This window comes from Corvus hawaiiensis, chromosome 1 (assembly GCF_020740725.1).
Source record: "Corvus hawaiiensis isolate bCorHaw1 chromosome 1, bCorHaw1.pri.cur, whole genome shotgun sequence".
NCBI classification, from domain to species: Eukaryota; Metazoa; Chordata; class Aves; order Passeriformes; family Corvidae; genus Corvus; species Corvus hawaiiensis.
The window spans coordinates 94701468-94724214 of NC_063213.1; the positions used below are offsets into that span (position 1 = coordinate 94701468).

Consider the following 22747-nt stretch of genomic DNA (forward strand, 5'->3'; position numbering starts at 1 on the left):
GAGCACAGACACACGTGAAGGACAAATTTCTGTCTGACACCACACTGGTGTGCAAAAGCCTTTGTGTATCTGAGTCTGTGCATGTGTGTCCCTCACCGCGAGGGAATTTCCTGACTGGGCCAGGGATACCGAGCACTGCTCTGGCCCTGAGCAGCACAGAGAGCAGCTTGCCAGGGTCAGAAGGAGCCTGAGGGCAGCTGAGTGGGGACGGCAGCTGCCTGCTACAGATGTCTCAAGGGAAGAGGCACTGAACTGCAGCCCCTGTCTCCTGAGCCCTCCCTCTCCTGCCCCTCCAAAGCTCACGCTCCGCTGATGCTGATTTCAGGCTCCACAAGGACGGTTTCACTCCAGCTCGGAGGATCAGTTGAACTCGGGACAAACAGCACGGGCGCGGCTTCAGCACGGCTGGCAGCCCCCGTGCCCTCCGCCCCAGCCGGGACACAGCCGCTCTCAGCAGCGCTGCAGAGGGCAAAAGGAGGAGCTGTGCCTTGGGGGCACGGCGAGAGGCTCGGCAATCCTGCCGCCCGTGGGCTGCCAGTGGCGAAGCGGATCTGCTTCCGATGCAGTGTCGGTGCTGTGTGGGATGGGACGCAGCTGTCTCTTGTCCCTGGCAATGGCAAACGTCCTTGTGTCGCTCATTGTGGTGGTGCTGTGAGAGGCGGGGTCTGAGCCCGGCCGGGGCGGAGCTGGAGGCGGAGAGGAGAGGAGAGGAGAGGACAGGACAGGACAGGACAGGACAGGACAGGACAGGGATGCTCGGGCAGCGGAGCGGCGGGATGCGGCGGTGTCGGAGCGCGGGGCTGGCAGCGCTGGCCGCGCTGCTGCTCGGTGTGTGTGGATGGTGCTGTCGGGGCGTCCGGGTCGGCGGGCTGTGTGAGACCGTCCCCAGCCCAAAAGTCATCTCTTACCCTCCTGCTCCTTGTCGTTTCTTATTTACCCTCTGTCTCCTCCTCCGCTGTCATACTTTCTTCCCTCTCTGAAGTAATTGCTTCCCACTTTGCCTTTTTTACTCCATGTCTTTATCCATCCATCCATCCATCCATCCATGCATCCATGTATACCTCTCAGCCAGTCTGCTTTTTTCATTTCGTTCTGATTTTCCTTCAAAACATCCCTCATACGTTCTCGTCCTCACCCAAACACTCTCCGAGAAATAATCTCTCCATCCTTTATTCTCAATACATACCCCAGTTAGCTCTGATCTGTCCTCCTCGCCCATCTCCCCCTGAACCACATTTTCTGTTCAAGAAAAGTGATTCTTCTTTTCTCCTGGGCAGTGGCTGTGGCCAGAGCCCAGGTCCAGCAGGAGCCACGGCTGGAGACCACCGAGGGCACCGGCATCAACATCAGCTGCTCACATCCCAAAAAAAGGATTGAGGATTACATCCATTTCTACCGCCACCTTCCGAGCCGAAGACCCGAATTCCTAGCACTCACAGCTAGAGGGTCCAAAGAGCTGTCGGATATTGCAGGACAGCTGTTGGTGTCGGAGGACGGCCGGAGCAGCGCGCTGTGGCTCCGGCGGCCCCGGCGCGGGGACGCGGCCGTGTATTACTGCGCGCTGGGGGACACGGGCAGAGGAGCCGGGGCTGCGGCCGGGCACGAACCGCCGCGGGCGGGGCCGGGCGGGGCCGGGGCCGCAGCGCCGCCCGCGGCCAGCAGGGGGCGCTGCCGCTCGGCCGCCGGGCCTCAGGCGGCTCCGCAGCTCCTTCCTGCGCAGCGACCCCGCGCACACCGCGCCCGACACAGCCCTGCACGGCCGCCGGACACACGGCTCGCACAGCCTGCCCCCTGCGCTTACACACTCGGCACGCACTGCCCGGCCTCCCCTCCGCCCCTCTGCCTCCTCTGCCTGGCAGGAAACTGCTGCGGGCTGCGGCTCTGCCATGGCCTTTGGCCCTCTGGGCGCGTGCATTGCTCTTCTCAGCCTGCTTTGCAAAGCAGAGCTGCTCCTTCAGGCCAGCATCTGTGGTGGGAGCTGACAAAGCAGCTGCGCTGGCAGGCACACATGGTCTCATAAATGGAGTGCCGTCACCTCAGTAGGTCCCAGCGGGAGAGATGTTTGCAGGGAGTCTTGCTGAGGTGACAGGGAAATCTCCATCTCTGTCCCTGGGGAAATGTCTCTGCCTCGTACTGGAACGTGGATGAGAAGCCACTTTCCCATCTAGATGTGTAAGGAGGGTGTACTTTGAATCCCACCTGAGGCTGGAATTCGCTTCTCTACATTTTCTTCTCATCCTCGGCTTCCCCCAAACACCCTTGGATGAGCATTCAGCATCGTCCTGAAATAGTAGAACATCTCGGAGGGAAAACAAGGAATGTGTTGGATTAGAGGAGCATTTCACATCATCGGAGGGCTCTGTCACACCCACCTTCCACCTGAAACGGATTGGTCCCTTTTCCTTCACGTTTGTCACTTCTCAGGCAGCCTGCAAAGCAGATGCCAGGATTTAGCAATGCTGCAAGCGTTGGAGGGAGACACCTGAAAGACCGAGCTGCACATGAGGTTTCCCTGCAGAGACTTGCTCTAGAGACCCCATTTGCTTTGGGGACAGGAGCCGTTCAGCATGATCAGGAACTGCCTCACTTGAGCAAGTTCAGCAGAGGCCACTGTCAGGGCATGTGCAAGGCCAGGGTGTCTGGTTCTCTAAGGCTCACGTCACGTCCATTTCCCTTGCCAAGGGAAGAACAAGGAAAAGGGAAAGTGACAAACAAAGCACACAATGACACCAATGTGGCAGTAGGTGATAAGGGAGAGGAGGAGGGAGCTCATCAGGTTCTAATTGATGGGCCATTAGGAAACTGCTGTGAAGTGGCTCAGGCTGAGCTTTGTCAGTGACAAGAAGTGACAAGAGGAATGTTGGGCTTTTCATGGGATACCCTTCCTTCTCGAACCAGGGTAGAAGAGCAGAGGAGTCTGCTGTTGTGCTAAGTTCTTTATTTCATAGTCTCCTAGCTTTCTTGAAGGCAGAGTTCAAGGGGGTTACATGATAAAGCCAAGCAACAACAGCAAACAGCAGGCAGAAAACAGCTTCTTCTTCTAGTTCTAGTTTCTCTATAAATTTTTTCTTACAGAAGTGTGGATTATGTTTGTTAACTGACCAATAAGACTAACACATTAGTCTAGTTTTTCTTTTCTTAACCTATCCCGGTCTAATTCTAGCAGTCGTGAATCTTACACAAGTGTTACATAGGTATTACACAGATTTGCATTTACAGTTTCTATCAGCTCTTATTGTTTATGTGAACACTCTATCTAAAAAATATGAAGCACATAGTTCTATCTATATTTTGTCTAAAGTAAAGAAATTCTGTGAATAGGCAACACTGCTGTAGTAAAAACTAAGTTTAAGGTCTCTGCTGCAGCTTTTCAATGTTTAAGGCACTTAGCATATATTTCTACTAAAAGTTAAAGATCTATATTTCTATTTCACTTTGGTGTGACTTCATGTATCTCAGCTTATCCAAAGGTTTTAATTCAGCCCCTGAAATCTGACTTCCCTTTCGGCCTGAGTCCAGAGAAGCTTTCACTGCTACAGAGGAACATGACAACAATGGAGGTTTGAGCGGGTCTTGTGGGATGAGGGAGCTGTCAGCAAGGAAAGCTTGTGAGGTTGTGGAGCCATGATGAGAGAGGACACACAAGGCCTAGGAAAGGACAGACTGCAGTGATGTGGCCCTGGTATCTCTTCTCAGCACAAGTGCAGAATCCTCATCTCCCTGTACGTGTCTTATTGTCTTATCTCTGTTCTGAAGCTTAAGAAGGCACAAGCATCAAAGGAGCCCATAACAGGGTAAGCTTGATCCTGCTCTTTCAGCTGGAAAATCTGTGACAGCCTCAGGACCCTCCACTTCTCTAGAAACCCCTTCTAAACCATGGGGAGGTGCAACAGTTGCATGAGAATGTTCCTCATATAACCAGTATCATTACCTGTATTATTTATTATTCACGTCATTCTAGAGGGGGTTTTGTGACAAACCCGTTTTAGACGAAACCAAAATGACCAGTATGGGATCACTCTGGAGTTGACTCAGAAAAGGGGGTAGGAGGAAGGGAGCTGGGACAGAGGCATTTGTACCAGGCATGATGAAGAAGGGCAGGGGAGAAGCAACAGAGAGAGAGGAATCTGATGTTCCCAGAGGAAATAGCAATGACCCCACAGAGCTGAGGACACCACGGGAAGATGAGAAAGCTCACTGGGGAAGAAGCCCTTGACCTCCCAGATGCCCAGCACTGGGTGTGCAGCAGAGCTGGTGATTCCAGCTGGGGAGGTGAGGACTCCACTGCGAGCTGAGCGGGAACAGCCCCTTCCCATGACTGAGGCCCCAGAGGCACGGAATGGTCAGAATGCCGGTGGCTGAGGGAGGCACGGGGGCAGCTGCTGGAGGAGGGAGACACGCAGAAGGAGCATTTCAGGCACTGGAAGGACAGGTCATTTCTCTGCCCCGCCTCCGCTCCTTCCTTTGCTGCCCCCAGAGAGTGGTTTCCGGCAGCTCTGTTATCTCGGGGCTGGCAGGTGGTTTCTGACTCTCCCTCACTCAGCAAACACGCAGCTTGGTCTCGGCATGCACCTCGCCTATCTCATCCTCACGGTCTTCCTGGGCCAGCTCCTGGGTAAGTCCTGGCTTTTCCCTAAGGCACCCTGCTTCTTCCCCCCAGGAAAACCTCAACAGCCTTACCAGGATTGTGTGGGGAAATATCAGTGAATAGAGGGAAAGGGCTGCGAAATCTCTGCTTCTGTTTGTGGTTTTGCAAGTGTTTTCTCAAGAAGCTCTTAGATTTGTAAAGGAAAAGGGAAGGGAGAGAAGAGAAACCTCAGAGTCCTTCACTGTCTTTTCTCTTGCCTTCAATCCACCTCCTCTGCCTCTCTTCTGATCCTCCTGCAGTCATCACAGGAAATCTCAGCTGTCTCTGCAGTTGTATATTGCTCCTGTTTTAATGCAAATTCTGAGATTCTGTCAAACCTGCCCCAGGTACCTCAAAGTTCCCATTTCATTACAATAACAGGGTGTCCCATTCTGCCTCCAGGCTGAGCCAGCTCTGCCGTGGCTTCCAGTGTTCTTTGGGCTGGCACCACAACCAGGGCTCCCTCTTTCCAAGCTCAGCATTGTGTGTACTCAGGGATCTAGGAGCCCTCAGAGGTGACAGGAATGGCGAAGCAGGATGAATCCTTTTGCTGCACCTCGATGGGCTCCTCAGACTGCTGGAGGGGGGCGGCTTCCAGCACACAAAGTTCAGGCAGGACAGGCTGTTCCCTGATCCTCTGAGCAGTCGGAGCAGGAGACAGACACAACACAGCTCTCCTTTGGGTCATGCAGTGCAAAAAGAGCTCCCAACTCCTGCCCAAAATCTCTCAGGACTCTTCTACAAGGCAGAAAGCTTTCTTCAACCAGGGTTTTGCATCCCATTTTGATTTGCTACCCACAGTCCTTCCCTGTGGAACTGTTGACCTTCACTTTCTTCCAGGCACCACGGGGCAGATCATGGTCACCCAGGAAGATGGACAAGTCATAGTGGAGCAGAGACATCCCTTCCAGACCACCTGCACATACCAGATCAGTAATTTTAGGGCATTGCTCTGGTACCAGGTGCGGAAAGGCCAAGCCCCACAGCTGGTCTCCTATCACGCAGGGCCTGGCGCCAAGCACAGCGGCCGTATCACCACGCACCTGAACACCACGGGGAAATACAGTGTCCTGCAGGTGGAGGAAGTGGAGGTCTCTGACAGTGCCTTGTACCTTTGTGCTGTGCAAGACACCCTGGTGCAGGGAACTTCCTCGGCTGTGCAACAACCCAGGGGAGGGAGGGGATGTGTCTGTGAGAGGGTGAGCTTGGGGCAAGGGACCCTGAGGTCGCCCCGATGCTCACCAGACGGGACCTCCCCACGTCTGTACAATGGCCTGATGGTTTTCACCCCATCCATGCTAGCACTTCCCTCGGGAAAATATTCTGGACTATTTTGACTCATTTCCACCCTGTGCAGTCTCTAAGTAAAGAAAAATTGCCCTTGTGCTTGTCTGGGACCTTGTCGTTCCACACTCCAGCCCTGCTGCTTTGGCCCCACACGTCCTCAGCAGAGCCCAGGGCTGGTTCTGTGTCCCTGCCTCGTGTGCTCTTGGAGCAGCCCCGTTTGCATGGACACACGTGAAGCACAGATTTGTGTGGGGCTCCACACTGCTGTGCACGAAGCCGTGTCTGTGCATGTGTGTCCCTCACCGCGAGGGAATTTCCTGACTGGGCCAGGGATACCGAGCACTGCTCTGGCCCTGAGCAGCACAGAGAGCAGCTTGCCAGGGTCAGAAGGAGCCTGAGTGCAGCTGAGTGGGGACGGCAGCTGCCCGCTACAGATGTCTCAAGGGAAGAGGCACTGAACTGCAGCCCCTGTCTCCTGAGCCCTCCCTCTCCTGCCCCTCCAAAGCTCACGCTCCGCTGATGCTGATTTCAGGCTCCACAAGGACGGTTTCACTCCAGCTCGGAGGATCAGTTGAACTCGGGACAAACAGCACGGGCGCGGCTTCAGCACGGCTGGCAGCCCCCGTGCCCTCCGCCCCAGCCGGGACACAGCCGCTCTCAGCAGCGCTGCAGAGGGCAAAAGGAGGAGCTGTGCCTTGGGGGCACGGCGAGAGGCTCGGCAATCCTGCCGCCCGTGGGCTGCCAGTGGCGGAGCGGATCTGCTTCCGATGCAGTGTCGGTGCTGTGTGGGATGGGACGCAGCTGTCTCTTGTTCCTGGCAATGGCAAACGTCCTTGTGTCGCTCATTGTGGTGGTGCTGTGAGAGGCGGGGTCTGAGCCCGGCCGGGGCGGAGCTGGAGGCGTCGGAGAGGAGAGGACAGGACAGGACAGGACAGGACAGGACAGGGATGCTCGGGCAGCGGAGCAGCGGGATGCGGCGGTGTCGGAGCGCGGGGCTGGCAGCGCTGGCCGCGCTGCTGCTCGGTGTGTGTGGATGGTGCTGTCGGGGCGTCCGGGTCGGCGGGCTGTGTGAGACCGTCCCCAGCCCAAAAGTCATCTCTTACCCTCCTGCTCCTTTTCCTTTCTTATTTACCCTCTGTCTCCTCCTCCGCTGTCATGCTTTCTTCCCTCAGTGAAGTAATTGCTTCCCACTTTGCCTTTTTTCTCCATGTCTTTATCCATCCATCCATCCATCCATCCATGTATACCTCTCAGCCAGTCTGCTTTTTTCATTTCGTTCTGATTTTCCTTCAAAACATCCCTCATACGTTCTCGTCCTCACCCAAACACTCTCCGAGAAATAATCTCTCCATCCTTTATTCTCAAAATATACCCCAGTTAGCTCTGATCTGTCCTCCTCTCCCATCTCCCCCTGAACCACATTTTCTGTTTAAGAAAAGTGATTCTTCTTTTCTCCTTGGCAGTGGCTGCAGCCAGAGCCCAGGTCCAGCAGGAGCCACGGCTGGAGACCACCGAGGGCACCGGCATCAACATCAGCTGCTCACATCCCAAAATCCAGAAGACCGACTGGATCCAGTGGTACCGTCATCTCCCGGGCCGAGGACCCGAATTCCTAGCACTCATTGTGAAAGAGTCCAAAGAGCTGCCGGACATTGCGGGCGGTCTGTGGGTGTCGGCAGATCGCCGGAGCAGCGCGCTGTGGCTCCGGCGGCCCCGGCGCGGGGACGCGGCCGTGTATTACTGCGCGCTGGGGGACACGGGCAGAGGAGCCGGGGCTGCGGCCGGGCACGAACCGCCGCGGGCGGGGCCGGGCGGGGCCGGGGCCGCAGCGCCGCCCGCGGCCAGCAGGGGGCGCTGCCGCTCGGCCGCCGGGGCCGCCTCGCCCCGCTCGTGCCGGGCTGCCGGGGCGCTTCCGACACCGACACCGGCACCGGCACCGACACCGACAGAGACAGAGACACCGACACCGGCATTGACACCGACAGAGACACCGACACCGGCAGAGACACTGGTACCGGCACTGACGTCGATAGAGACACCGACACCAGCACCGGCACCAACACCGGCAGCTCCAACTTGGAGTCACCGTCCTTGCTCAGCCCCTCTTCTCAGCACTGGCTTAATGAGCTCTTCCCCCAGCTCCCTAGCGTGAATCCCATCCAATCCCAAAGACTTGTGAGCGTCTAAGTGGCTTAGCAGATCTTTATCTCCCTCTTTCTTGATTACAGACGTCCCATTCTGCTCGCCTTCCCTGTCTCCCAGCTCAGGAGGCCAGTTGTCCTGAGGATAATCAATCCTACTCTTAAAGAGTGAGGCAAAGAAGGTGGTAAGCACCTCAGGTGTGTTTCCTCATCTTTAGTGAATATATTCCCCATGGCATCCAGTGAAGAAATGTGATTTTCCTCGACCCTCCTTAATGTGTTTGTAAAAACACTTTTTATTACCTTTAACAGAATTGGCCAGATTAAGTTCTAATTGAGCTTTCACTTGTCTACTTTTCTTTCTGCGTGACCTAATAACATCCTTCAACTGTTCCTGAGCTGCCTGCCCTTTTCCCAAAGGTGATACACTTTCTTTTTATTCACTGAGTTCCTCGGAAAGCTCCTGCTCAGCCACGCAGGTCTTCTTCTCCACCAGCTCATCTTTCGGCACATAGCGCCGCGCTGCTCCTGTGCCTTCAAGATTTCTGTTTTAAAATATAACCAGTCTTCCGGGGCCCCTTTGTTTTAAAGGGCTGCTTCCCAAGGGACTTTGCAAATCAGTGTCCTGAATAGGCCAAAGTCCACCCTCCAGAAATCCAGGGTAGAGATTTTGTCGATTTCCCTTCCTTTACATAATACTGAAAATTCCATCATTTCATGGTTGCTGTGCCCAAGACGGCTTCCACATCTCCCACCAGCACTCCTCTGTTTGTAAACAGCAGGTCTTCTGGGGCCCCAGCCTTGGTAGGCTCCCTTCACCTTTGACAGCTTGGAAAGTGTCTACAGGGGGGGAATGATTGCACAGAGGCCAGGCCTGAATGCAGCAGAAAGATTTAATGAGTCACAAAGACAGAAGGAAAATAACCACAAGTGGCGAACAGCAGTGCTGGTAGCCCAGGGGCATCTGAGAGTGTGTCCTCCTTGGTAGTGGAGAAGTTCCTGTACGGTGCCTGTCTACCTGCCCCAGACAGGGAGACGAGGCAGATGGTCCCCACCAGGCTGCCCTTGGTGGGACCTTGCTCCCAAGGGGAGACAAAAGAAAAGGGAAAGGCAAAGCCTTCCAGCTGTCCTGGTACCAACATTGAAAAATGTCCATCCTTTCCCCAGTACCATGTTCTGATTTCCTCAAGGTGTCTCCATGGGGCTTTCCCAGCATCTTCTTCAGGGGAGGGACCTTCTGCCATAGTAGCACCTGGAAATGCCAGACGGGTCACAGCCCCCGGAGGTGATGTGCGCTCTGCCAGAGCTGAGGATGCTGCCAACATCAGCAGAGGTGGAGGATCCCACGGCGGTGGGAAGGAGCTGAGGATGGGACCCGGCAGGGTCACCACCACGGGCGAGGGCTGGATGGCCACGGTGGAGTCCTGGCACTGCCGGACACAGGGCTCATTGCAGCTGTTGGCCGGTGGCGTGGGGCCACAGGGCTGGCAGGGCCAGCACGGGGTGTAGCAGGACACGTCTCAAAGTCAGAGGTGCACCTGGGAGAGGGAGCAGACAGGAAACAGAGCACAAGGGTGAATGAGAGCAACCAAGGCCACTCCTGAGCTGGGAGCTGGAGCCTTCACAAGGAGCCACTTTCTTCCTTGCCCTGCAAAGAGCAGCCTGGGCCATGGGGTGTCTCTCCTAATTTCTTAAGCAGGAGCCCCTGCAACCACATTTCAGCCTCTCCCTAATACACAGTGTCCACCCATATCTTTGCCATGACAGCGGGCTCAGAAGAAAACAACATCAGCTGAGATGTTTGTCAAGTGGATCATTCTGGAAGAGAAAGAGAAAGGGAAGGGGCTTCCGACTCAGCTGGTTGCCAGATTCAGAAGGAGCCTGGGTGCAGTTGAACAAGGATGTAGCAGCCTGCAGGAGATTTGTCCAGGGAAGAGGCACTGAAATGCAGTCCCTGCTTCCTGAGACCTCCTTTCCCAGCTGCTCTAAACATCACGCTCTGCTTCTGCCAATTGCAGGCCCCAACAAAGATTTCACCCAAGTTTGGATTCTTAGCTTAATTCTGTTTGGAAGGTTGAGAGTGCCTCGGCATGGCTGCGAGTGCTCACACACACACAGACACATCTCTCCAGGCCAGTGCACAGCTGCTTCTCCCCTGTGCTGCATCAGGTTGGATTCGTGGCCAGGGAGAAAGACTGAGGGTTCCTTTCCACCTCCTGTATCCACGTGAGTGGATTTCTTTTCAATGCACTGTTGGTGGCATTAGGGTTGGGACACAGCCCCTCTCTTGTCTAACCTCATGCCAAGTGTACCTGTGCAGCCCGGTGAGCAGGTGCTGAGTGAAGCAGAGGCTGAGATTTTGTCGCAAACACTGACTGAAGGAAGGGATCACAAAGCCTAGTGTCTCTGTGCTGTGAGAGGAAGGACATACCCTGTGGCTTGCACAGGGAAAACCAGCATCCTGGAGACTGTTTTGGACTTCACCCCGCAAGGACCTTTAACTTCCACCTTGGAATCTCAGCCTGAGAGCCCCGTAACTGTCTGGATTCCAGAGCACGTCCTTGTGCCCCGCAGGTGTGTCCACAGCAGACCCTCTTCTGTCAAGGGTTGTGCAGAGCGTGCAAAGTTCCTGAGCCCGTCTCCCTGCCTGGCTGCCTGTCACACTGGGCTTATGTTGAGCTTTAAGACAGAGCAGTTAAGGACTTTCACTCTTCCATGGACTGACCTTGGGGAGGTAATTGCCAGGAAGCTCTGCTGGGAGACATCGGCCAGGCCACATTCCCCCCCATGGAGATGCATTTGGAATGAGGGATGAGTGGAACCAAGAGCAAACCCCATTGATTTGTCTCCAGATCACATCTCTGTGGAGATGGGAGGGCAAGCAAGGTGTGCACCTAGAGATGAGTGAGACCCCTTAACACTCTTTTCCCACACAGGTCCCTCAGGCTGAGAGCTGTCTGTCCTGGAAGCAGATCCACACAACAGGATCTGGTGTTTTAGGAGCCATCCAGCAGAACATGAGACAGCAGCACCCTTGCAGCAAGGAAGGGCAACTGCATCCTTAGCTGTGCTAGTCACGGTGCTGTGAGCAGGTCTAGGGAGGTGACCCTGCCCCTCTGGCCAGTTTGAGCCCACACCTGGAGTATTTCAGCCATGCTGGAGCTCTCCAGTCCAAAAAATGTATCAACAGAAATGTGTGCAACAAAGGCCACCAAGTGTATTTGGGCACTGTCAATCTAGACATGTGAGGACAGACTGAGCAAATCGAGCTACTCGTTTTGGAGAGGAGAAACCCTTCTAGTCCTCTCCTGGCTTTCCTGCATCTTATCTTTTCCATGGAAGCACAGATGTTTCTGAATCCATGTCTGTCCACAGACCACACTGCCTTGTCATCGCTGACCTTCCACCTGTGTTACCCCTGCTCTCCATGAATGCAGACTGCATCTGCATGACTCCAGAGCAGGTGGGAGATGCCGTGCCATGTCTGTGCCTCCTCTGGGGAAGGTTCTTCTCTATAAACTGCCTCACGGGAGGTTCGTGCCAAAGGCCCTGGCAAAATCCCAACCGAGCTGTGCCCCCAGAGGAAGTGCTAAGCCCAGCGGGGCGCTCTGCCTCTCGTGCCCCTTGTCCATTCTTACAAATCCGTGCCCTGAAGGCCAATTCAGGAGTCGCCAGGTGACAGCAAAGGGAGAATGAGAGGGAACGGATCATGGGAGTGAAAGGAACACATGGAGTGTCAATCTTGAGCTCCACGATACCAGCCCGATCCCCTGGCACCCACCCCGGCCCCGCCGCCTCCGAAGTACAGAGTCCGGACCGCCGCCCCATTCCCACCGCGTTCGCCTCGCCTCCGTTCCGTGCCAGGACTCGGTGAGAGCCCGAGCGGCGCCGGTGCAGGGCTCAGCCCCGGGGCGGAGCTGGCGGCGGCGGAGAGGACAGAAGAGGAGTGGAGGCGGCGGAGAGGAGGCGGCACGGCCGCAGCAGAGAGCCGGGGCTGGCGGGAGCAGCGATGCTCGGGCGGCGGAGCGGCGGGATGCGGCGGGGCCGGGGCGCGGCGCTGGCGGCGCTGGCCGCGGTGCTGCTCGGTGCGCGGGGGTGGCAGTGGAGGTGGCGGTGGCCGGGGCTGGGTCTGGATCTGCCTGGGATCAGCATTGGGCTCGGGATTCGTCTCTGGCACTCCTGCTCCTCCTCTCCCTTTTTGCACCCACTGCCCTCATCCTTTCTCTCCTTAATGAATCCATTCCCTCCGAACTTGCCGCTTTTATTACTCCAGTTCTTGAGCCATTCCTTCATTCGTTCATTCCTTCATCCACCCGCCCATTCATTGCAGTCAATCCCTTTTCGTCATTCCAATCTCCCCTTCTGCAGTCTGACTCTTCTCCTAAATATCCCACATACAATGTCCATACAATCACTCTCGCAGAAATTGTCTCTCCATACTTTATTCTCAAAACATATCCCATTTAGCTCTGATCTGTCCGCCTCTGCCCTATCCCCTGTCCGCGTGCACGGCATTTGCTGCTGACGGAAAGTGATTCTTCTTTTCTCCCCGGCAGTGGCTGTGGCCAGAGCCCAGGTCCAGCAGGAGCCACGGCTGGAGACCACCGAGAACACCGGCATCAACATCAGCTGCTCACATCCCAAAATCCAGACCGGAGACTGGATCCAGTGGTACCGTCAGCTCCCGGGCCGAGGACCCGAACTGCTCGCGCTCACTGTGAAAGAGTCCAAAGAGCTGCCGGACATTGCGGGCGGTCTGTGGGTGTCGGCAGATCGCCGGAGCAGCGCGCTGTGGCTCCGGCGGCCCCGGCGCGGGGACGCGGCCGTGTATTACTGCGCGCTGGGGGACACGGGCAGAGGAGCCGGGGCTGCGGCCGGGCACGAACCGCCGCGGGCGGGGCCGGGCGGGGCCGGGGCCGCAGCGCCGCCCGCGGCCAGCAGGGGGCGCTGCCGCTCGGCCGCCGGGGCCGCCTCGCCCCGCTCGTGCCGGGCTGCCGGGGCGCTTCCGACACCGACACCGGCACCGGCACCGACAGAGACACCGACACCGGCACTGACACCGACAGAGACACCGACACCAGCACCGGCACTGACACCGACAGAGACACCGGCACCGGCACCGGCACCGACAGAGACACCGGCACCGGCACTGACATTGGCATCAACAGCGGCATTGACACCGACACCAACACCGATATTGACACCGACTGAGCCACCAACACCGATTTCTGCACCGGCATTAACACCGACACCGGCAGAGACACCGGCACCATCACCGACACCAGCACCGACACCCACACTGGCAGCTCCAACTTAGAGTCACCGACAGCGCTCAGCCCCTCTTCTCAGCGCTGGCTGTGTGCAGCCGAGTTCCTGATCCTCTCAGCCACGTCCTTCTGGCATTGTGGCACCGTCTGTAACTGCTTGGTGAAAAACACTATCATGACAAAGGAAGACAGCTGCCTGCCAGTGCTGTTGGCATGGGCAGCAGGCTCCGCGGACATCTCCTTCCAGGTGTCAGTGCTGCTGAAATGTCCTTTCTGCACTAAAAACATTGCTGACCATTTCTTCTGCGATGCTGCTCCATCATGAGCATGGACTCTTGGGGTTGGGTTGACCTTGGCAGAGTGTCAGACGGCCCCCAAGCTGCTTTATCACTTCCCCGCTATCAACAGGACAGGGGGCAAATTGCAATGAAAACAATGTGGGTTCAGGTAAGGACAGGGAGATCCCTCACCACTTACTGTCATGGGGAAAACTGGGCTGACTTGGGGAAATGAATTTTATTTATTTACAAATTTAGAAGAAGATAGGGAGAAATAAGGGCAAACCCAAAACCACTTTCTCCACTCCCCTGCTTTCCTTCCAGGCTGAACTTCACTCCTGAATTTCTGCCTAGACCCCTCACAGGGGACAGGAAATGGGGGATGCATTCAGTTTCTATTCTTCCTCATGCTCTTTCCCTGCTCCAGCCTGTTGTCCCTCCCATGGGAGAAAATTCTGCAAGAAACTCTCCAACACAGGTCCTTTCTATGGGCTGCAGTTCTTCATCAACTGCTTCAGAACGTGTCCTGTCCACGGAGTGCAGTCTTTCAGGAAGAGATGCCTCCAGGATGGGTCCCCCGTGTGTCCACAGATCCTGCCAGAAAATCAGCTCCAGAATGGGCTCCTCTCCATGGAGACATAGTCCTGCCAGGACCTTGCTCCCGTGGGGGCTTTCCACGGGGTCACATCTTCCTTAACGACACATCCACCTGCTGTGGCTTTGGATCTTCCACAGGATGGATCTCTGCTCTACCATGGACTTTCACAGGCGGTAGGAGGACAACCCCCCTCACCATGGTCTTCATCACAGGCTGCAGAAATGTCAGTGCTCTGGTACCTGGAGCAGCCCCTCTCCCTCCTTCCTCACTGACCTTCCTGACTGCAGAGTTGTTTCTCTCACAGAATCCCACTCCTCTCTTCCCGCTGATACTGCACAACTCTTTTTCTGCCTTGTCAATCTCTGCCAGTACAGATGCTCTCTTAGACCGGAAATGAGCCCAGGGTCTTGAGGCCAGCAGGGCCCTCTGCCTCTTGTGCCCCTTGTCTGCTCTTACAAACACGTGCCCTGAAGGACAATTCGGAAATCCCCACGTGCCAGTGGAGGGGGAACGGGAAGGAATAGTTGATGGGGGAGAAGGGAGAAAATAATCTGTCAGTCCTGTGCTCCCTCGGACAAACGGCTCTCGGTCCGTGCACTTGGCCTCCCTGTCTCCGTGGGCCACAGCTCCGATCGCCGCCCCACTCCCACCGCTCTCGCCTCTCTCCCCGCATCCAGCCAGGACCTGGCTAGAGCCCGAGCGGCACCGGCGCAGGGCTCAGCCCCGGGGCGGAGCTGGCGGCGCCGGAGGGGAGAGCGGAGGAGAGGAGGCGGCGCTGCCGGAGCAGAGAGCAGGGGCTGGCAGGGACAGAGGGGCTCGGGCGGCGGAGCGGCGGGATGCGGCGGTGCCGGGGCGCGGGGCTGGCGGCGCTGGCCGCGGTGCTGCTCGGTGCGTGGGTTTGACACGGTGGGGGCTGGGGCTGGAGCTGGGGCTGGGGTATTCCCCAGGGAGACTGGCGCGGACTGTTCCCTCTCCTCCTTAAGTCTTTCCCTCTCCCTGCCTCTCTGCCCTCTCTTACCCCGAGAAGTCTTCATAATTTGTGTTGGTATATCCTGCTTGCATGGGTGCCTGCTTTTCCATACGCCTATATTTTGCCCTGTACATTCAGCATTTATTTTTGCCCTGAATACAGCATTCTCTTCTTCACTGTAACTCTTCATTTCTCTATGCATCCGTGCACCTGTGGACCTGACTTCTGCCTGATCTCTGCATGCATGAATTTCGAATTCCCTCACATTCCCTTCCAGTCTGACTCTGCCTTGTGGACACTGCTCCTGACTCCGTCTGGCAAAAGAACACTCAGAATGGCACAGTTTTGACGATCTTTCTCTTTTCTTCCTTCTTTGCCAGCAGTGGCTGCTGACACAGAGCAAGTGCAGCAGGGGCCGTGGGCAGAGACCACCGAGAACACCGGCCTGAACCTCACTTGCTTGCACCCCAAAATTACTGCAGACTCCACTCATTGGTACCGTCAATTCCCAGACCAACCACCCCAGCTGGTAGCAACGGCTGTCCGAGGCACAAAAGCAGTGCTGGAGCCAGAGGGGAGTCTGTGGGTGTCGGCAGATCGCCGGAGCAGCGCGCTGTGGCTCCGGCGGCCCCGGCGCGGGGACGCGGCCGTGTATTACTGCGCGCTGGGGGACACGGGCAGAGGAGCCGGGGCTGCGGCCGGGCACGAACCGCCGCGGGCGGGGCCGGGCGGGGCCGGGGCCGCAGCGCCGCCCGCGGCCAGCAGGGGGCGCTGCCGCTCGGCCGCCGGGCCTCAGGCGGCTCCGCAGCTCCTTCCTGCGCAGCGACCCCGCGCACACCGCGCCCGACACAGCCCTGCACGGCCGCCGGACACACGGCTCGCACAGCCTGCCCCCTGCGCTTACACACTCGGCACGCACTGCCCGGCCTCCCCTCCGCCCCTCTGCCTCCTCTGCCTGGCAGGAAACTGCTGCGGGCTGCGGCTCTGCCATGGCCTTTGGCCCTCTGGGCGCGTGCATTGCTCTTCTCAGCCTGCTTTGCAAAGCAGAGCTGCTCCTTCAGGCCAGCATCTGTGGTGGGAGCTGACAAAGCAGCTGCGCTGGCAGGCACACATGGTCTCATAAATGGAGTGCCGTCACCTCAGTAGGTCCCAGCGGGAGAGATGTTTGCAGGGAGTCTTGCTGAGGTGACAGGGAAATCTCCATCTCTGTCCCTGGGGAAATGTCTCTGCCTCGTACTGGAACGTGGATGAGAAGCCACTTTCCCATCTAGATGTGTAAGGAGGGTGTACTTTGAATCCCACCTGAGGCTGGAATTCGCTTCTCTACATTTTCTTCTCATCCTCGGCTTCCCTCAAACACCCTTGGATGAGCATTCAGCATCGTCCTGAAATAGTAGAACATCTCGGAGGGAAAACAAGGAATGTGTTGGATTAGAGGAGCATTTCACATCATCGGAGGGCTCTGTCACACCCACCTTCCACCTGAAACGGATTGGTCCCTTTTCCTTCACGTTTGTCACTTCTCAGGCAGCCTGCAAAGCAGATGCCAGGATTTAGCAATGCTGCAAGCGTTGCAGGGAGACACCTGAAAGACCGAGCTGCACATGAGGTTTCCCTGCAGAGACTTGCTCTAGAGACCCCATTTGCTTTGGGGACAGGAGCCGTTCAGCATGATCAGGAACTGCCTCACTTGAGCAAGTTCAGCAGAGGCCACTGTCAGGGCATGTGCAAGGCCAGGGTGTCTGGTTCTCTAAGGCTCACATCACGTCCATTTCCCTTGCCAAGGGAAGAACAAGGAAAAGGGAAAGTGACAAACAAAGCACACAATGACACCAATGTGGCAGTAGGTGATAAGGGAGAGAAGGAGGGAGCTCATCAGGTTCTAATTGATGGGTCATTAGGAAACTGCTGTGAAGCGGCTCAGGCTGAGCTTTGTCAGTGACAAGAAGTGACAAGAGGAACATGACGAGAATGGAGGGTTTAGGAGGTCTTGTAGGATTAGGGAGCAGTCACCAAGGAATGCTTGTGAGGCTGTGGAGCCTCCAGCCTTGGAGTTCTCCAAAAGCCATCTGGACGTGGCCTGGGCAAACTGCTCTATGTAAGCCCTTCTGAGCAAGGGCTTGGACCAAGTGAGCCCAGAAGAGGTCCCTTGCAAAGTAAACCATGATGTGATTCAATATTGCAAACCACGAGGAGAGGATGAGAGGAATGATCGAGCCTTCAACGGAGAAGTGAAAGTGAGAGATTTGAATCTTCTAGGAGTTACTTGGAGGCTGAAGAGGGAAGGGAGTCAGATGTGCTGAAGAAGCTGTGAAGGCTGACGCTGAGGAGGAGGCAGGTGCAGCCAAGCGAGACAAAGGGTTAGGGATGATGAGGGAGGACACACAAGGCCCAGGAAAGGACAGACTGCAGTGATGTGGCCCTGGTATCTCTTCTCAGCACAAGTGCAGAATCCTCATCTCCCTGTACGTGTCTTATTGTCTTATCTCTGTTCTGAAGCTTAAGAAGGCACAAGCATCAAAGGAGCCTATAACAGGGTAAGCTTGATCCTGCTCTTTCAGCTGGAAAATCTGTGACAGCCTCAGGACCCTCCACTTCTCTAGAAACCCCTTCTAAACCATGGGGAGGTGCAACAGTTGCATGAGAATGTTCCTAATATGACCATTATCATTACCTGTATTATTTATTATTCACGTCATTCTAGAGGGGGTTTTGTGACAAACCCGTTTTAGACGAAACCAAGATGACCAGTATGGGATCACTCTGGAGTTGACTCGGAAAAGGGGGTGGGAGGAAGGCACATGGGCATTTGTACCAGGCATGATGAAGAAGGGCAGGGGAGAAGTGGCAGCGATAGAGGAATCTTCTGTTCCTAGAGGAAATAGCAATGACCCCACAGAGCTGAGGACACCACGGGAAGATGAGAAAGCTCACTGGGGAAGAAGCCCTTGACCTCCCAGATGCCCAGCACTGGGTGTGCAGCAGAGCTGGTGATTCCAGCTGGGGAGGTGAGGACTCCACTGCGAGCTGAGCGGGAACAGCCCCTTCCCATGACTGAGGCCCCAGAGGCACGGAATGGTCAGAATGCCGGTGGCTGAGGGAGGCACGGGGGCAGCTGCTGGAGGAGGGAGACACGCAGAAGGAGCATTTCAGGCACTGGAAGGACAGGTCATTTCTCTGCCCCGCCTCCGCTCCTTCCTTTGCTGCCCCCAGAGAGTGGTTTCCGGCAGCTCTGTTATCTCGGGGCTGGCAGGTGGTTTCTGCCTCTCCCTCACTCAGCAAACACGCAGCTTGGTCTCGGCATGCACCTCGCCTATCTCATCCTCACGGTCTTCCTGGGCCAGCTCCTGGGTAAGTCCTGGCTTTTCCCTAAGGCACCCTTCTTCTTTCTCCCAGGAAACCCTCAACAGCCTTACCAGGATCGTGTGGGGAAATATCAGTGAACAGAGGGAAAGGGCTGCGAAATCTCTGCTTCTGTTTGTGGTTTTGCAAGTGTTTTCTCAAGAAGCTCTTGGATTTGTAAAGGAAAAGGGAAGGGAGAGAAGAGAAACCTCAGAGTCCTTCACTGTCTTTCCTCTTGCCTTCAATCCATCTGCATTTGACCTTTCTCCACCAGGGTTTTGCACCCCATTTGCTCTTCCTGTCTGTAGTCCTTTTGTGTGGAGCTGCTGACATTGATTTTCTTCCAGGCACCACGGGGCAGATCACGGTCACCCAGGAAGATGGACAAGTCATGGTGAAGCAGAGACATCCCTTCCAGACCACCTGCACATACCAGACCAATCGCTTTTATGGCTTGCTCTGGTACCAGTTGCGGAAAGGCCAAGCCCCACAGCTGGTCTCCTATCACGCAGGGCCTGGCGCCAAGCACAGCGGCCGTATCACCACGCACCTGAACACCACCGGGAAATACAGTGTCCTGCAGGTGGAGGAAGTGGAGGTCTCTGACAGTGCCTTGTACCTCTGTGCTGTGCAAGACACCCTGGTGCAGGGAACTTCCTCGGCTGTGCAACAAGCCAGCGGAGGGAGGGAGGGAGGGAGGGGATGTGTCTGTGAGAGGGTGAGCTTGGGGCAAGGGACCCTGAGGTCGCCCCGATGCTCACCAGAAGGGTCCTCCCCACGTCTGTACATTGGTCTGATGGTTTTCACCCCATCCATGCTAGCACTTCCCTCGGGAAAATGTTCTGGACTATTTCCACCCTGTGCAGTCTCTAAGTAAAGAAAAAGTGCCCTTGTGCTCCCCTGGGACCTTGTCCTTCCACGCTCCAGCCCTGCTGCTTTGGCCCCACACGTCCTCAGCAGAGCCCAGGGCTGGTTCTGTGTCCCTGCCTCGTGTGCTCTTGGAGCAGCCCCGTTTGCATGGACACACGTGAAGCACAGATTTGTGTGGGGCTCCACACTGCTGTGCACGAAGCCGTGTCTGTGCATGTGTGTCCCTCACCGCGAGGGAATTTCCTGACTGGGCCAGGGATACCGAGCACTGCTCTGGCCCTGAGCAGCACAGAGAGCAGCTTGCCAGGGTCAGAAGGAGCCTGAGCGCAGCTGAGTGGGGACGGCAGCTGCCCGCTACAGATGTCTCAAGGGAAGAGGCACTGAACTGCAGCCCCTGTCTCCTGAGCCCTCCCTCTCCTGCCCCTCCAAAGCCCACGCTCCGCTGATGCTGATTTCAGGCTCCACAAGGACGGTTTCACTCCAGCTCGGAGGATCAGTTGAACTCGGGACAAACAGCACGGGCGGGGCTTCAGCACGGCTGGCAGCCCCCGTGCCCTCCGCCCCAGCCGGGACACAGCCGCTCTCAGCAGCGCTGCAGAGGGCAAAAGGAGGAGCTGTGCCTTGGGGGCACGGCGAGAGGCTCGGCAATCCTGCCGCCCGTGGGCTGCCAGTGGCGGAGCGGATCTGCTTCCGATGCAGTGTCGGTGCTGTGTGGGATGGGACGCAGCTGTCTCTTGTCCCTGGCAATGGCAAACGTCCTTGTGTCGCTCATTGTGGTGGTGCTGTGAGAGGCGGGGTCTGAGCCCGGCCGGGGCGGAGCTGGAGGCGGAGAGGAGAGGAGAGGAGAGGAGAGAAGAGAGGACAGGACAGGACAGGACAGGACAGGACAGGGATTCTCGGGCGGCGGAGCAGCGGGATGCGGCGGTGTCGGAGCGCGGGGCTGGCAGCGCTGGCCGCGCTGCTGCTCGGTGTGTGTGGATGGTGCTGTCGGGGCGTCCGGGTCGGCGGGCTGTGTGAGACCGTCCCCAGCCCAAAAGTCATCTCTTACCCTCCTGCTCCTTGTCGTTTCTTATTTACCCTCTGTCTCCTCCTCTGCTGTCATACTTTCTTCCCTCTCTGAAGTAATTGCTTCCCACTTTGCCTTTTTACTCCATGTCTTTATCCATCCATCCAACCATCCATCCGTCCTTCCATGTATACCTCTCAGCCAGTCTGCTTTTGTCATTTCGTTCTGATTTTCCTTCAAAACATCTCTCATACGTTCTCGTCCTCACCCAAACACTCTCCGAGAAATAATCTCTCCATCCTTTATTCTCAAAACATACCCCAGTTAGCTCTGATCTGTCCTCCTCGCCCATCTCCCCCTGAACCACATTTTCTGTTTAAGAAAAGTGATTCTTCTTTTCTCCTTGGCAGTGGCTGTGGCCAGAGCCCAGGTCCAGCAGGAGCCACGGCTGGAGACCACCGAGAACACCGGCATCAACATCAGCTGCTCACATCCCAAAATCCAGACCGGAGAGTCTATCTACTGGTACCGTCATCTCCCGGGCCGAGGACCCGAATTCCTAGCACTCATTGTGAAAGAGTCCAAAGAGCTGCCGGACATTGCGGGCGGTCTGTGGGTGTCGGCAGATCGCCGGAGCAGCGCGCTGTGGCTCCGGCGGCCCCGGCGCGGGGACGCGGCCGTGTATTACTGCGCGCTGGGGGACACGGGCAGAGGAGCCGGGGCTGCGGCCGGGCACGAACCGCCGCGGGCGGGGCCGGGCGGGGCCGGGGCCGCAGCGCCGCCCGCGGCCAGCAGGGGGCGCTGCCGCTCGGCCGCCGGGGCCGCCTCGCCCCGCTCGTGCCGGGCTGCCGGGGCGCTTCCGACACCGACACCGGCACCGGCACCGACACCGGCACTGACACCGACAGAGACACCGACAGAGACACCGGCACCGGCACCGACACCGACAGAGACAGAGACACCGACACCGGCACTGACACCGACAGAGACACCGACACCGGCACCGGCATTGTCACCGACAGAGACAGAGACACCGACACCGGCACTGACACCGACAGAGACACCGACACCGGCACCGGCATTGTCACCGACAGAGACACCGACACCGGCATTGACACCGACAGAGACACGGGTACCGGCATTGACATCGATAGAAACACTGACACCAGCACCGGCACCAACACCGGCAGCTCCAACTTGGAGTCACCGTCCTTGCTCAGCCCCTCTTCTCAGCACTGGCTTAATGAGCTCTTCCCCCAGCTCCCTAGTGTGTATCCCATCCAATCCCAAAGACTTGTGAGCGTCTAAGTGGCTTAGCAGATCTTTATCTTCCTCCTTCTTGATTACAGACGTCCCATTCTGCTCGCCTTCCCTGTCTCCCAGCTCAGGAGGCCAGTTGTCCTGAGGATAATCAATCCTACTCTTAAAGAGTGAGGCAAAGAAGGTGGTAAGCACCTCAGGTGTGTTTCCTCATCTTTGGTGAATATATTCCCCACGGCATCCAGTGAAGAAATGTGATTTTCCTCGACCCTCCTTAATGTGTTTGTAAAAACACTTTTTATTACCTTTAACAGAATTGGCCAGATTAAGTTCTAATTGAGCTTTCACTTGTCTACTTTTCTTTCTGCGTGACCTAATAACATCCTTCAACTGTTCCTGAGCTGCCTGCCCTTTTCCCAAAGGTGATACACTTTCTTTTTATTCACTGAGTTCCTCGGAAAGCTCCTGCTCAGCCACGCAGGTCTTCTTCTCCACCAGCTCATCTTTCGGCACATAGCGCCGCGCTGCTCCTGTGCCTTCAAGATTTCTGTTTTAAAATATAACCAGTCTTCCGGGGCCCCTTTGTTTTAAAGGGCTGCTTCCCAAGGGACTTTGCAAATCAGTGTCCTGAATAGGCCAAAGTCCACCCTCCAGAAATCCAGGGTAGAGATTTTGTCGATTTCCCTTCCTTTACATAATACTGAAAATTCCATCATTTCATGGTTGCTGTGCCCAAGACGGCTTCCACATCTCCCACCAGCACTCCTCTGTTTGTAAACAGCAGGTCTTCTGGGGCCCCAGCCTTGGTAGGCTCCCTTCACCTTTGACAGCTTGGAAAGTGTCTACAGGGGGGGAATGATTGCACAGAAGCCAGGCCTGAATGCAGCAGAAAGATTTAATGAGTCACAAAGACAGAAGGAAAATAACCACAAGTGGCGAACAGCAGTGCTGGTAGCCCAGGGGCATCTGAGAGTGTGTCCTCCTTGGTAGTGGAGAAGTTCCTGTACGGTGCCTGTCTACCTGCCCCAGACAGGGAGACGAGGCAGATGGTCCCCACCAGGCTGCCCTTGGTGGGACCTTGCTCCCAAGGGGAGACAAAAG

The 22747-nt window shown here is 56.5% G+C and overlaps 1 protein-coding gene, 1 pseudogene and 1 gene segment (V, D, J or C); all 3 read left to right on the forward strand.

Annotated features, from left to right (window-relative positions):
* The first annotated feature begins 776 nt into the window (after nt 1–776).
* LOC125331462 lies at nt 777–3192 on the forward strand. Its single transcript, XM_048315487.1, has 2 exons — nt 777–828; nt 1278–3192. The coding sequence occupies exons 1-2, from the start codon at nt 777–779 to the stop codon at nt 2018–2020; spliced, it is 795 nt and encodes a 264-aa protein (XP_048171444.1). The 3' UTR covers nt 2021–3192.
* Nucleotides 3193–3908: 716 nt separating this feature from the next.
* On the forward strand, nt 3909–13266 carry LOC125334673. The segment is given in 3 exon segments: nt 3909–4615; nt 12612–12954; nt 13188–13266. Coding segments are annotated over 3 exon segments (471 nt in total).
* Nucleotides 13267–15010: 1744 nt separating this feature from the next.
* LOC125334679 lies at nt 15011–21820 on the forward strand (annotated as a pseudogene).
* Nucleotides 21821–22747: the final 927 nt, after the last annotated feature.

Coding starts and splice junctions, on each gene's coding strand:
- LOC125331462 (XM_048315487.1), top strand. CDS start 777: ATGCGGCGGTGTCGGAGCGCGGGGCTGGCAGCGCTGGCCGCGCTGCTG. Junction 829..1,277: donor GCTGGCCGCGCTGCTGCTCG/GTGTGTGTGGAT, acceptor TCTCCTGGGCAG/TGGCTGTGGCCAGAGCCCAG.